The sequence below is a fragment of the Ornithodoros turicata genome, chromosome 4, assembly GCF_037126465.1.
Source record: "Ornithodoros turicata isolate Travis chromosome 4, ASM3712646v1, whole genome shotgun sequence".
Taxonomy (NCBI): Eukaryota; Metazoa; Arthropoda; class Arachnida; order Ixodida; family Argasidae; genus Ornithodoros; species Ornithodoros turicata.
In genome coordinates, this window is record NC_088204.1 from 10,950,722 (window position 1) to 10,964,224 (window position 13,503).

Sequence of the window (13,503 nt, forward strand, 5' to 3'; positions counted from 1 at the left end):
ACCGGATGACGTCATACTTCTCAAAACTATAAATTAATTTTATGATGCTTCCGCTTCACATAGGAAGATGATATTTTGGGAGAATACAGTGAGATACATTTGGAGTACAATGACATAAATCGGCATAAATCGGTAGGATTCTGGAGACACGAGATCTAGTGCACAGTTGCAATTTAACGCAGCAATCCTTCAATGTTCAGCTCGCTCCCTCTTCCCTTTTGTGATGCGAAATTTCCGACGCCCCCCCCCCCGGTAACACAGAAACAAAGAATGCTCACGATGCTCATCGATTCATTCCCCTCAATGTACCACGTCACAAAAATAAATGGACCGAATAAGGACTTGCCGTCTGCATTCAATATTTTCCTATCGCAACAAACTTTACAAATGACAGCCTTGAGTAATAACGCACGCGGTATTGTTCGCAACATGCGGCATTTTACGCTTCATAGCGTAGCGGGAAAGAATTGCAGCGTATCGTAAAGCTTCAGCGAACTCATTTTTCAGCAATAGGTTTGAGCGCACTGCATTTGCAAGCAGCAGCTCACAGTTCTAAGATGATCGTTTTGCACATATCAATAATTTACGAATGAGAAAGCAATGGGCAATATGGCGGGCGTTCTCAAAAAGGCAATGGGGTAGTGTACCGTCACAACGACGGTGAATTGCCTACCTCATCATCATCATCTAACGTATGTGTGTGTGTGCAATATGGCAGTAGAGTGACAGCAGACTTGCATCGTTTCGTTGAAATTGTTTCATAGGGAACTTCACCCTGGAGGGTATGAAGCCCCGTACAATCATTCTCGGTGAACTAAATCACCAACGAGGTTTTATGTCTGAATGAGGGTGTACGCATTCTCGTTCGAGAAGTCGGTAAGAAAGATCAGACGAACGCAACATCCACTTTGTCAAATGTTGTGGTGCATCCTGTTAGTACCCGTTCGAAACCAGGTTCACTTCAATTGATAGTATTCGTTCCAGGAAAATGAAATTGTGCCGATATCCTGCCTCGGAGAGTACAATGACAATACCTTTCCCAAAGCATAAGGGCCAGTTCTCATTTGGCGACGCCGCGTCGTGAGCGGGCGGCGGAAGTAGAGGCGCATTTCCGCCGCCCCTTCAGCGCGCGCGCGGTTTTCATGTTCCCACAACAGTGGCATTCCGTCGTCCAAAGCAGACGAAAAATCAGGAGGCGTGGCCTTTCTGTGGCACCATATTGGTCGCCAGTGTATCGTTCTCGTCAACTCTCGCCGACATCGTGAATGAGACCGGCGTGGCAAATTTTTTGGCTCGACGTCTCTCCTCTCCCAACGCCGGAAATGCGCGTCTGTTTCCGCCGCCAGCTCACGACGTCGCGTCAAGTGAGAACTGACCCTAAGCGAAGCAATTTTCCTGTATTTGACAGTTATCTAGTGAGAAGAGTGATAAAACACAAGTAGGTTTTCTGGTTTTCGGTGATTACATTTTAATATTAATTATTGATAAATAAATAATAAGTAAAGAACTAAGAAGTAAATTATTGATATGCACAAAAGCGAAACGAGCTCCCCTGCGATTTCTCCTCCTCTTTTATATCGAAATGAGAAACAAATAAGAAACGCGAACGAAGAAAAATTAAAAATTCCTCCGGAGGACGACACTCAGGAGGAACGCACATGAAGCGCGGCGTTTCATTATCAGCGATAAAGAAAAGAAGAAGATACCTGCGACACGGATAAGCTCGTAAAAGCTTAGCAACATTTCGAGCAAGAAACATCGAAACTGAATGGCCGAACCGAATGCAGTGTCGCCATCTGTTTTACGAACGGGAAAGCGGTCACACACGCGTGACCAGATAACATAATTTGGCCCTCCCGGTTTCTCGCTCAATCACCGAATACATCAAAACCAGAGGGAAAGGGGGGAGGACCTATATGTAACGCAATTTGCAACTTTTCTAATTAGAGTTGGCAGCGCTCGTCGGACAGCGGGGAGCAGAAGGTTTATTAAAACACACTCTCCTTCTCCGGGTCTGCGTGGCGAGTAATTAAACCTCCACGTGCGCCATCCCCTTCCTATTGACTGGTTTGTGTTAAAAGGGTTGCTCCTGCTCTGCAAAAACAGGGACGAAGATGTTTCTGGGGATCGGCGCTACTGGTCGGTTCCGGAGAAGATCTTCCCTGCAGCGCTGCCGGGAACTTGCGCAACGTTAAGTGCAAACTCGGCTAATCGAATAGATGCAGTACACTTCAAAGCTCGAGAATGTGTGCGTAAAGTAAAAAAAAAAAAAAAGTTTTCGCAGTGCGGGTTTCATCTGTCTTCCTTTCTTTTTTTTTGCTCTCTACATTTAATTTCATTTATTTACCCGAAAGGCCCTAATTGTTCAGTGCATATATGATGGGGGAGTAAGTAACTGTAAGTATGCACAGTAAGTGCATACAATGGTGCGTAACACAATAGAAGATAAAAAGAATATACTATATATGTCACTTGAGGAGCAGGTACAGCTTGCGACATACTTGTCTGGAATCGACAGCTTCAACAGTTTGTTTCGACTAATAAACGCGTACCGGGTAGCATGCCGTACGTGTCGATTAGTCGGAAGAAACATTCTTGCAACCCCTGCAGATTTGAGAGAGGAAGAATCCGCAAGCTGTAGATTCCAGACAAGTATGTCGCGAGCTCTACATTCCTCTGAAGAGTAACGATTGGTTTATGAAATAAATAGTGTAGAGAAAGACATATAGAAGAAAATAAGAGGAATATTCTATTCACTTTATTGTCTCGAAAGCAGTTTAAAGACTATATTCGGCGTTATTCTCTTTTCATTTACTATATGGTTCGTTGTACCGAACACAAATAAAACGCCCTGAAAATTTCGAATAACGTCCAACGCCGATGTGGGGCGCTCAAACCATCATTTCTTTCCAGCCACGCCGGTTCATCCTGGTTATTACTTGACTTTCCTTCCGTTTTCCAACCATGCTAACTAAAAGCGTAAAAACAAAAGTTGCTGTCCTGAACTACAGTCACTAAATATTGGATGGTTTCCACTGCCAGAAACGCTCCAGACAGTAACCGAAAGCAGAGTACTCGAACGTTTGCACTTTACGATGAAGCCCTGCGAATAATAGCAAGCCAAGCTGTTCTTTGAATCGGCTTTTCGTAGCAAATGTTACAATCACAGCAAAAATATCGAGTGTACTTCTGCATCCAGAAGTCTTGCCCATTTCGCACTCACCCAAAATTCCACTATTTATGTAACATTTTCATACGTTGCGGTATCTATGTTGGGATGGACGCATGCTACTGTGTTGCAGTACCCATAAGTCGTGGAGAGCTTCCGCACCATGGGAAGCACCATTCCTTCATGTGTACCGTTTATGTGAATTTAATCAATCAATCAATCAATCATGTAGCTCCGCGCGTCCTAAAGTATCACGCACACGGTTCGCTCTCTCTCACAATTTTATTTTTATTATTTCTGTCTCTCTGGCAGACATCCAGGGACGATGCGCGCAAAAGTTTGGAAACACAGCGGTGAGGGGGGTGGGGAAATTTATTGGCAGAAAAGAAAAAGGAAAAGGAAAGATAAAAGGGGAAAGGGTAGCCATGCAGCACGCCGGCTTGCTATTTCCTAGAAAAAGAAATGAAACATAATAAAGACATAAATAAAAAAGAAAAAGTAAAATAAACAAGAAAAAAAAAGAAAAAGAACCCCGGCTCACAGGGAGCCCAGGGGGCCCGTATCACGCAGAAAGCGGAGCACCGCTTTTGGAAACAGCGGCTGTACAGTAACGCCACCACAGTAGCTTTAGTACACAAAACTTACAGTAACGCCGACAAAGTTTGTGTCGTTGAGGGCTTCCTTAAAGAGTCTTCCCCACGTGTGGTTTCGGTATCGAAATTCGGCGATGCGTGTGTCATTGGCCCGAAGACGAACGATGACGGCGTGGATGGTGAGCGCCAGCGCCCAGATACCATCGTACGCGTAGCCATGGAAACGGCTGTACTCTGTCGTCCGAAGCATGTTGTACTCGGCCTCGTACTCCATGGGCGTCTGAAAGGATACAAGACGCGTCAATGTATTACGTCCCTCTAAAAAACGTTCATTTGAATCTTTCACAATATTCGAACAGCGAGGCTGAAGGCGCTTCCAAGACAACCCCTTTTCCGGATCACATGACGTTCTGTTGCGGCAGTCTATAGTATCGATCTTGCCAACCGGAGTTTACCTCGCGTGAGATGAAGCAGCAGGTTTGCGAAAATTTTGATTCAAGATTGCTTCATTGCTTGGTATGTGTGGACTTGGCGACCAGGAACGGATTAAAGGAGAAGGAAGTGACATTTAACATGGCGCATATTCATATGTTTATTTTTCAATTAATTAAGCAACATGGCGAGACATCCTCATCAAGCATTCTATCCGGTCCCACCGTGCACGGTATTTTCGTTATGTGGGGCATTGTCATTGCGTGATCAAATTTAACGAAAACGCCCAGAGAAAGTCATCGGCGTGATCGCCTCGCGTGACGTCAGCAAACCCCGCGTTGGAAACAACCGTAAGCCCTCACTGGCCCCTGAAATTCGTCTACTACGGCGTTTCGGACGCGCTGGGATAAGTCACGAGCCACCTGATTGGCCGTTCCATTGGGGCCGCTACGTCACAAAGTGACGTAGACTTCTCCTCGCTCACTAACACGTCCTTCGAAGGAGCGGAGGGTTTCTAGAGGGTGTGCATGTCACAGACCGCTCGCTATAGGTTAGCTGCGGCCGTGGTTCCTTCGCTAGAGCTCATGTTATTTATTGCACAACACGCCGCAGAAAAAAAAAAAAAAAGAAAAAAAATGGAGGTAAATTGCGGAGGGACACTTCACTTCTCCGTTAAAGAATAGCAGTTGATGAAAAGGCTCGAGGCTTTGTGTCAGTAATTATCACGTGACCAGAGATGAACTTTACACCTATTTGTGAGCGCTGAAACGGGAAGACTTTCTGGCAGACAACAATACAACAACGACGACTTCGTCGTCTGCCTCGGAAATTGTCGCTAGCAAGTAATTTGTTGCGCCCCTTAATTGAGTTCGAGGAAGCCTATTGGGACAAAGCCGTGGCTGGCAGCTTTCCAAAGCGTTTCCTCAGAGGAGACGCTATTCTTTCGTACAAAGTGGTAATGTCCTTCCAAAAGTGTATCGATTACTGTTTTGTTCCAGTCGACAATAAAGACAGGGTGACTGCAGGAAGAAGTGCACGAAGAAGGAAGGGAGGGCAGTTCCCCTTTCATAAGTGCAAGGACAGGAAAGCTTTCAACTTTTCCCGTTTAATGAGGAACAGAACTAAGCAATGCGAATTACATGTAAACTGTACCGTTCTACATGGTGCAGTTACGCTGTACGGAACCAGTGGTGTCTGTGCCATAGGTACTGCATTGTAAACAATAAAGCGCCTGAGACACCCTTCGAAATAACGAGGAAAGATATGCAGATCATGAAAAGCTCCATAGACTACATAATAATTGGGAACCGATTTACACGTAAGGTTAATTCAGCGTATATTTGTGTGGCAAATATGCTGAAAGTGCAGCAGGGCAGCGCTGCAAATTACTTTGATCGCCTGGGGTTTATTTATTTATTGATTGATCGCTTGGAATTCTTTAACGTGCGCCGGAAATCTCCGTCACACCGTGCGGGAATCGAGGTTAACCTCGAGTCCATGTCATTTCAAAAGATAGTTGTTTTAGTGTGTGAGCCGGATATCATGTACAACGTTAATTCCTGGCTTTAAGTCGCGGGACGACTGCGGGACAATTAATTTCGTTAGCACCGCGAGGCAACTGTGGCCACGAGCGACCTCAGGACGAGAAGCCGTCGATATCTTGAACAGAGACTGTTTTTCTTTGCTTTGTATAAGGAAGAAGAAATGGTATATACGCAGGATGATGCATGTGTGTGACACTGAAAACTTTCATGCACGAATGCGACTCAAATGAAATGTGATAGAAATGAGGATGATGAGGAGAAATACGATAAACAATAAATGCGTTCAAGGACTCCACAAAAGAATAATAGTAATTAAAAAAAAAAAGGACACGATTCATATACAGCGTTCAATTTCTTTTTCCTACGCTTTTTCAGCTACAAAGCGTTCGTTTTCCGACCATGTCAGATGCACTTGACATGATCCGGGGTTCACATGTCACGCCCAATACAAACGGTTCGCTGTTCTTTTTCCACTTGATTTACTTGCCAAAAGAATCCATGATCTACCTTTCCTACGTAACCTGAAAAGGAGAACACACACACGGGGCGCGACTCAACGAACCGTATCACCCACGACCACCTCACCTCTCTTCCACGAGCATAGCCGAAAGAAAGGAGGAAAGGAGGAAAAAAAATATGTCGATTAGAGAGGCACAACAAGATAAATGTTTCCCTCGATGATACAACCTTCGACCATTAAGATTATACCAACGTAGAAAGATGATATGCCGTTCGGCGTACGACCCATTCGCTAAGCGATCTTTCTTCTCCTTTTCTTCCCTTTCACTACCTGCTAGCCAGGAGATGAGGGGCAAAGGGATGACAACGAGGAAGAAACTAAATTACCACAGCCAATCATAAAAAAAGGCATACTATACCATCGAATAGAAAAAAAAATCAATAACTATCTTTCGCCATCCATAAACTCTGCAACGAATAAAATCAAAACCTGACAGAACACAGTGGAAGCAGAGGGAAAGGGAAAAAGAGAGAGAAAGAAGAACCGTTCTTTCTGGCTCATCGTGCAAATGCTCATGGAAGAATAGGAAGCCGAAATTTATAGAAATTAATGAGGCTGCTGGGAGAAATTGAGAACGCCGGTAAATAATGAACCTTTCCCGGGAGAACTAATGTAAAAGAAAAGACAATTCGGGACAAAAGAAAAAGAGGACACGCAGCCCAGGAACAAATTACCCGTAATGTTCGATGGATATATATCTTCATACTTGCGCACTGTACCAGTCGACTGGACGGTTTCTTTGCGCCGTTTCTTTTTTTTTTTCTTTTCCTTCTGTCAATGGAAATATAATTCCAGGACGTGTTCGTTTTCGTGACACTAAATAGGATCAACCGTGACAAAACATTTGTGCAGCGGTGCAAAAACCTTCAGTCGAGATAAAAATACGTCTGGAAGTGCTGTAGTATCTGATATAATGGTCTGCGTGCATCTTGGCGTGTTTCGTAGTAAAAGTGTGAAATGAAAAACGGGTAAGCATAAGAGCCACGCTGAATGTGGCTAATACACATATGCAGTGGAAAAATGGCTAGGAAGCAAGCGAGCTGGTGAAGATGATGCATAATGTAAAAACCCCGAGACTAGGGATCACAAACAAGAAATATATACAAACAGAAGGGAAGGGAACAACAGTTGAGAACAAAATAGGAGGTCATTTCGGGGGAACGAGCAGTCTGTTCAAGGCCGGACCGAGGATTACGGAAGGTTTGCTGACCCTAGTCTCGGGGTTTTTACATTATGCAACATATGCAGTGTTCTTTATAATTCCTTTCGCAGTCGTTTACCGGATATGGTGTCAATGCCTGCTTCAATTTGACAACTGCAGGCTTCTTTGCTTTCCTCTGCCTTAGGTAATTCTCCACAACCTCCGTGCAATAATAAAAAAAAGGGATAATCAAAAACATCATTACCAGGCTACCGTTACGGTAGGCTCAAGGCACTACCGTTCTTCCTTTCTACCGTTCTAGTGTCTCTTTTCTTCTTTCTTTCTTTCCTTTTCTTTCCGTTTATTCTTTGTCATTTTTCTGGAAGAGCAAGCCGGTTCTTTGCATGGCTAACCTTTCCTTTGTTTTTTTTTTCTTAATAAACATATACCCCCCGTTCTTGCTTTTTTTGCTCGAACTTCCATTATTCTACACCACGCGGCTTCTAAAATCCATTTTCATTAGGTTGCCTGAGTACTATACCGTTCCCTCAGTTTATTATTATTTTTCATCAACACCAACATCAACATATACAGTTCCCTCTGCGCACATAGGGAGCAAGTATTCGGCCACCCTAATTTCCACGTAAAAGTAGCATGCCCATCTCCTGCAGTCGGGAAGGCTCAAGTTTCCTCAGTCTTACGACACAGCGATGACGACCCCACACTCCAACGACTCCAAACAAATTTCTCCGCCCGGAACGACGGTCGTTCATAGCGCGCACTGCGCACATAAACTGGGACGCCAAAACAGCTCCAAACTAATCCCCGCGGTAGGCGGATTACCGGACGCCGCTGTAATCTCCATGGTCATTGTTTGAGTGCGATAATCCCATTTTCTCCGCGCGCGAGTTCCAGTTAGTGCTCGGATTTGCATACAGGGAACTAGAAGAGGTGGAGTGGGGGGAAAAAAGGAAAGGAAAAGAAAAGGATACGGATAAGTAGGTCGATTTCGACCGAGAGAAGCTTAGAACGCACGGATTTTGCATCCTGACGATTGTATTTGGGACATGACGTATGATAAGAGGGCAAGAGTGCTTATTTTTAAGTTATTATCATCTATGGAGCATGGGACTGGTACGAGTCCTGCATCCTTAGAGTTTTTTTAAACGTATTTTTATAACGTGTTCGTAAACACGTGGCACTCTGATCTGTGTGCATCATTACGTCACGCATGCACTGCATTGCACGTCAGAGTGTCGAGGAAAAAATAATTTCTACGGGTCGTACATGGCGAGATTTAAACACACGTACGCGTTCCCATTGCTATTCCCCGGCTATTCCCATTGGTAGTCGTGCGTACACGACTTCTCTTATTGGCGTAGGCGCCTGCGGCGACGTCAGGGTCGGCTGAGTCTCGTGCGCATGACGTCACGCGCAGCGTTTGAGCGCCTTTGAGCCACGTGACTCGGGAAAACATGGGGATTCGTCACAGGCGTCATATTGCGGACCGAATGAGGCACCAGCGTGTGTTTTTACAACATCCCCTCGTAATTGCGCGTATACCGCAACAACAAACGGCACGCGCCCTCCTACTATGACTATGTTTTCACGAGTCACGTGACCAGGCGTGACGTCACTGCACAAATTTCATTGTTTTTCACGTTTATTTGGCATTGGCATGGACGAAGGACGATGGAATCTGAAAGTGTACGATTTATTCCCTTTGCATATGCGTTGAAGTTGCGTCGCGGTAGATTTTGCTGGCGTGGTTTTCTGACACTAAATTCGTGCTTGCTACGTTTTCTAGTTCAACAATATTAGAATCTGACGATGGCCTTGCAATCTGCTACCACCTTCTCTTCGGCAACGGTAGTATTTCGGCTAAGTAACGGATACTGCCACATTCGGGCAGCGTACGAAGTTTTGCAGTAATCACGGCATAACACCCGCAGACGACACAAACAAAGGAGAGGTGCTCTTGCTTCGATTATCCGCAACACATGCTGTTTCCGATGTGTACCGAACGCTTTCCGAAAACATGCGTCTGGTGCGCTGACAGCGACGCGTGTGACAGCCTTGATGATATGGGGACCACGTGGGGATCATATGGGTATCCGCTGCGCTGGCCTGTGTTGTTCTTCATACGCTACGTTGTAAGTACGTAGCCAGTAGACTGGGCATGAATAAGGGATGCGAGAGAGTCACATCACAGTTTCCATCCTTTACGACACCACTCACGCAGTCACGCGAGCATTGCAGTTGTCTGCTCCTGTAAAGGGTACTTTGCCCCACACGAAGTCTTAGTGTGGCGGAGCACCCTTTAGAGGATCATTATGTGTGTGTGTGTGTTTTTTTTCTTTACGAAGTGAAAAAAATTATTTAATGAGGGTAGTAATACTAAACTGGGGTAAGAATTTGTGAAATTCTGCAATCGGCTATTACGTTCTCCGGCACTGTGTAGGTAATGACTGGTTTAGACAGGCAATTCTCTGCAAAACGCGTAGTGCTCATAAAAGCACGAAATGTTTAAAAAGCGCTGTCAAATATCGGAGTTTCAAGTCGCGACACCGTCACAACTAGCATACTTTTTTCCACATTTTCCGTTATGCAGGAAATCCAACAGTGAAGCCCTCTTTACTATTCATAAGCTTTCATGTAGTACTCTACATTTGTTCAGGTGCAAGACATTTGTACAAGTTGCACTAATATATACAAGGAAGGTCTCACGTGAACAGTAAATGGCGACAGGGAAACAGAAAAAAAAATCAAATATATAAATGTTCAAATATAATCTAGTCTAATTTAGCGACCAAGCGACCAAGCTTGCAGAGCACAGCTGTTTCTCATCCCCAGTTACATAAAAATACTTTATGGATGCCGCATTTTTAAAACGATGTTTTCTTTCTTTCTTTTTTTTTGGCTACGTACCAGGCCTGAGACGGTGATGTTTTCGTTTGTGGAGAGCGGAAGCAGATCCATGCCGATATAACCCTCGACGGCTTCCGTGATTTGCGCAGGGTCACAAGTGACGTCTGGTTGAGGGACCTCCCACCAGCGTTCTTGATACATAGCAACGATGATCCACTGGTATTTGCGTCCATACATGCCCATCTTGTAAGCCTGAAAAGAAAAGACACCCAAACACAGGATGTCACCCATTAAAGGTCTCCCCGTGCCGTCATCCCTTGCTCCTGCAATTTCTCAATGCAAGGTGAGACATTGTGTCGCTTACATGGAAACATGTGAAATGCGTTCAATCCTGGTAAGTTTCGAAGTGAGCGATTATCGTAGCGCAAAGCTATAGAGCAACAAAACGCACGAATCCCCTATTCAGAACGAACAAAATGGCGCCGTTGCGAAGGCCTATTCAAACTCTTCTCCCCAGACGGCGTCCTGACGCACAACATTCAATCGCCTGGTATCGCGACGAACTGTTCTGCAACAACAGCTTCAGTGTTGCGCGCCTGGGGAGCAGCGCCTGAACTGCCCTTCGCAACACCGCCATTTTGATTGTGTTGCATATAGGAGATTCGTACGTTTTGTATTATGACATTGCGCCATGATGCTTAGTTACTTTGAAACTTGGCAGGATTGAAACACCTACAGAGCTTTATATGTATACGACATAATGTTCCATTTGCAATGAGTAATTACTGGCGCGGGTAGACCTTCGTAGGGCAACACTGTGCGTATAAGCTAAACGAACGTCGAAAGGTGGACGAGTCTAGCGCTATCTGTCCACTGGGAGTAACAGCAGCACGAACACACACAGAACATGTTATATACACGCGAATATATAATACGTGTCGCGAGTAGAGTTCGTCAGTTAAGAGCGCGCAGTTGTACCATTCTGTTGCTTGCGTGTTCGTGCTGGTGTTATTCGCTGTGGATATGAGCTAAAGCTCTCCAAATATGCTGATGCCGATGAGGAACTTACTGATACAACGGTAGGGATATCAATGATTGTTGTTAACACTAATTCGTATCGTCAACAGCAGGATTGTTTGGATTTAATCCACATGGATTTTATCCGGTGTTTTTTATTTTATTTTATCCACACCATTTAATCCGGATTTTTTAGAGATGTTGTCCAGATGCGATGTGAAAGACAATCTTAATTCAACGTCACACGGAAATCTCCCGCTTTATTTTATTGTAGTGTCAGCTGTTTACAAAAGCCGAGGTACGTGCTACATTAACTTTTTTTTTTAACTTTGTAACATTTAGCTTGACCTTTTGAACTTTTCAGATGTAACTTTTTTCTCAGTTTTCTTCTACTTCTGCCCATTCAGGGAAATGCTTTCTTCTGCTTCGTGGAGGCATTGTAACTGAAGCACGACAGCTAATCCATGCGTGTAGCGTCTACACCATTCACCCACGCGTGCATGAGACTCTACCTTTCGGAAAACAATGAAACCTAATTCAATGTTACTGGGACAGGCAGTCTCATAAGCCGAAATTATCAAGAAGAACAGCGAAACATATTTGTTTTTACTCTGTGGCACATTTCTAGGCTTGTCTATATTGTCAAAAAAATATCAAAAAATATCCGGGTTTTATCCTAAAAAGTCCACAGTGGTAACCACTATGGCACGTTGCCGCTTGATAACTTTTTCACTGCTCTCCATGAATGTACACGGTAAAGCGCATAAATTGAATCAGTGCGTAGCACTCAACTTTTTCACTCAACAACAAAAGTTTGTGCAAGATCGACTCTCTCCGTGGCGAGGTCTGTGATGTTTTAAACTTAGGATTTACTTTGGTAACTTGTAATCCTCCCGATTTATGTTATCATGGTAGTTAAATTTGTTGATTATAATTTATTAGTCGGAATAACTTAATCATACTAATTTGATTAGTAGGGCCCTACAGCAAACCGCTGAAACGTTGCACGTAATTTCCTAAGTGTGACACACATAAATGTTTAGAAAGGCGCAGATTTTGCGTCACAAAAATATTGTGACTCTTGTAAGATTACTTGTAAGAACCACCAGCGCTATCCCTTACGTACGGAAAGCACTCTTAAAAATGAACTTCACCACATAGCACGCTCCTAGCCAACCATCATCTCAAATGATATCGTTATCTGCCCTGATTTGTTGAAAACGAGGGGCGTACGCCTTTTTTGTAACAATTATGAACAGCATAAGTGTCACAGAAAACGCGTACGCCCCCCGTTTTCAACAAATCAGGGCAGATAACGATATCATTTGAGATGATGGTTGGCTAGGAGCGTGCTATGTGGTGAAGTTCATTTTTAAGAGTGAGGGATAGCGTGGGGTACAGTAAAACTCTCTATTAATGAAAAAATGGCTAGGAAGCAAGCGAGCTCGTGAAGATGATGCATAATGTAAAAACCCCGAGACTAGGGAACACGAAGGGACAGACACAACACGAAGTCGACTTCGTGTTGTGTCTGTCCCTTCGTGTTCTCTAGTCTCGGGGTTTTTACATTATGCACTCTCTATTAATTCGATGCTCCAATTCACGTATCTGCCTACGAAGAGAGCAACGACCTCGACATATCTCTCTAGCCCTATGGGCTTGCACTTTCAGTATATTGTGCTCCTTGTGACACGTGAACTATAATGTGAAGATTATACACTCACCTGACAGAATACTCTTCGCGCCCAGTACTCGTCGAAGTACCCTAGTATAATTCGAACGTCCTTGGCCTGTAAAAAATAAAGATGACGTCAGAGGATCCTCCAGAGACAGTAATTTCTTTTTCAGTCACGTCCCAATGATATTCAAACGTTCATTGGTTGCCAATGAATAGACGTAATTTGTCACACTTAAATATAAAAGACGCTAGAAACACCTTGACGCATTCTTATCGTGGCTCCTGCCGTTGAGCCGTTGAGATATGAGTGATACAGTTTGCGTTGCCTTATCTGTGCATGACGCCTCAGCAGTGTTACCACTGTAACAGGTGACGGTTTAAAATGTCCCCGTATAGTAAAATTAAGGTATTCACAATGTGACGTCGCTAGAGGTAGGTAAAGATAATTCGTGGCCTTACGTCGCGAGACAACGCTGATCATCACCTGAGGGTTCTTTAGCGTAAACCCAAATCTCGGCACACGACACATCGTATTTAACGT

The 13,503-nt window shown here is 44.2% G+C and overlaps 1 protein-coding gene across 7 annotated transcripts in view; it reads right to left on the bottom strand.

Annotated features, from left to right (window-relative positions):
- LOC135391015 (gamma-aminobutyric acid type B receptor subunit 2-like) overlaps positions 1-13,503 on the bottom strand; it is a 351,059-nt gene that overhangs the window by 43,105 nt on the left and 294,451 nt on the right. For all 7 annotated transcript variants that reach the window (XM_064621081.1, XM_064621080.1, XM_064621079.1 and 4 more), the window contains 3 exons: positions 13,009-13,074; positions 10,328-10,519; positions 3,815-4,042 (listed from right to left, as the gene is read on the bottom strand). In XM_064621081.1, the coding sequence (XP_064477151.1) occupies positions 3,815-4,042; positions 10,328-10,519; positions 13,009-13,074 (486 nt within the window). The remainder of the gene's footprint in view (positions 1-3,814; positions 4,043-10,327; positions 10,520-13,008; positions 13,075-13,503) is intronic.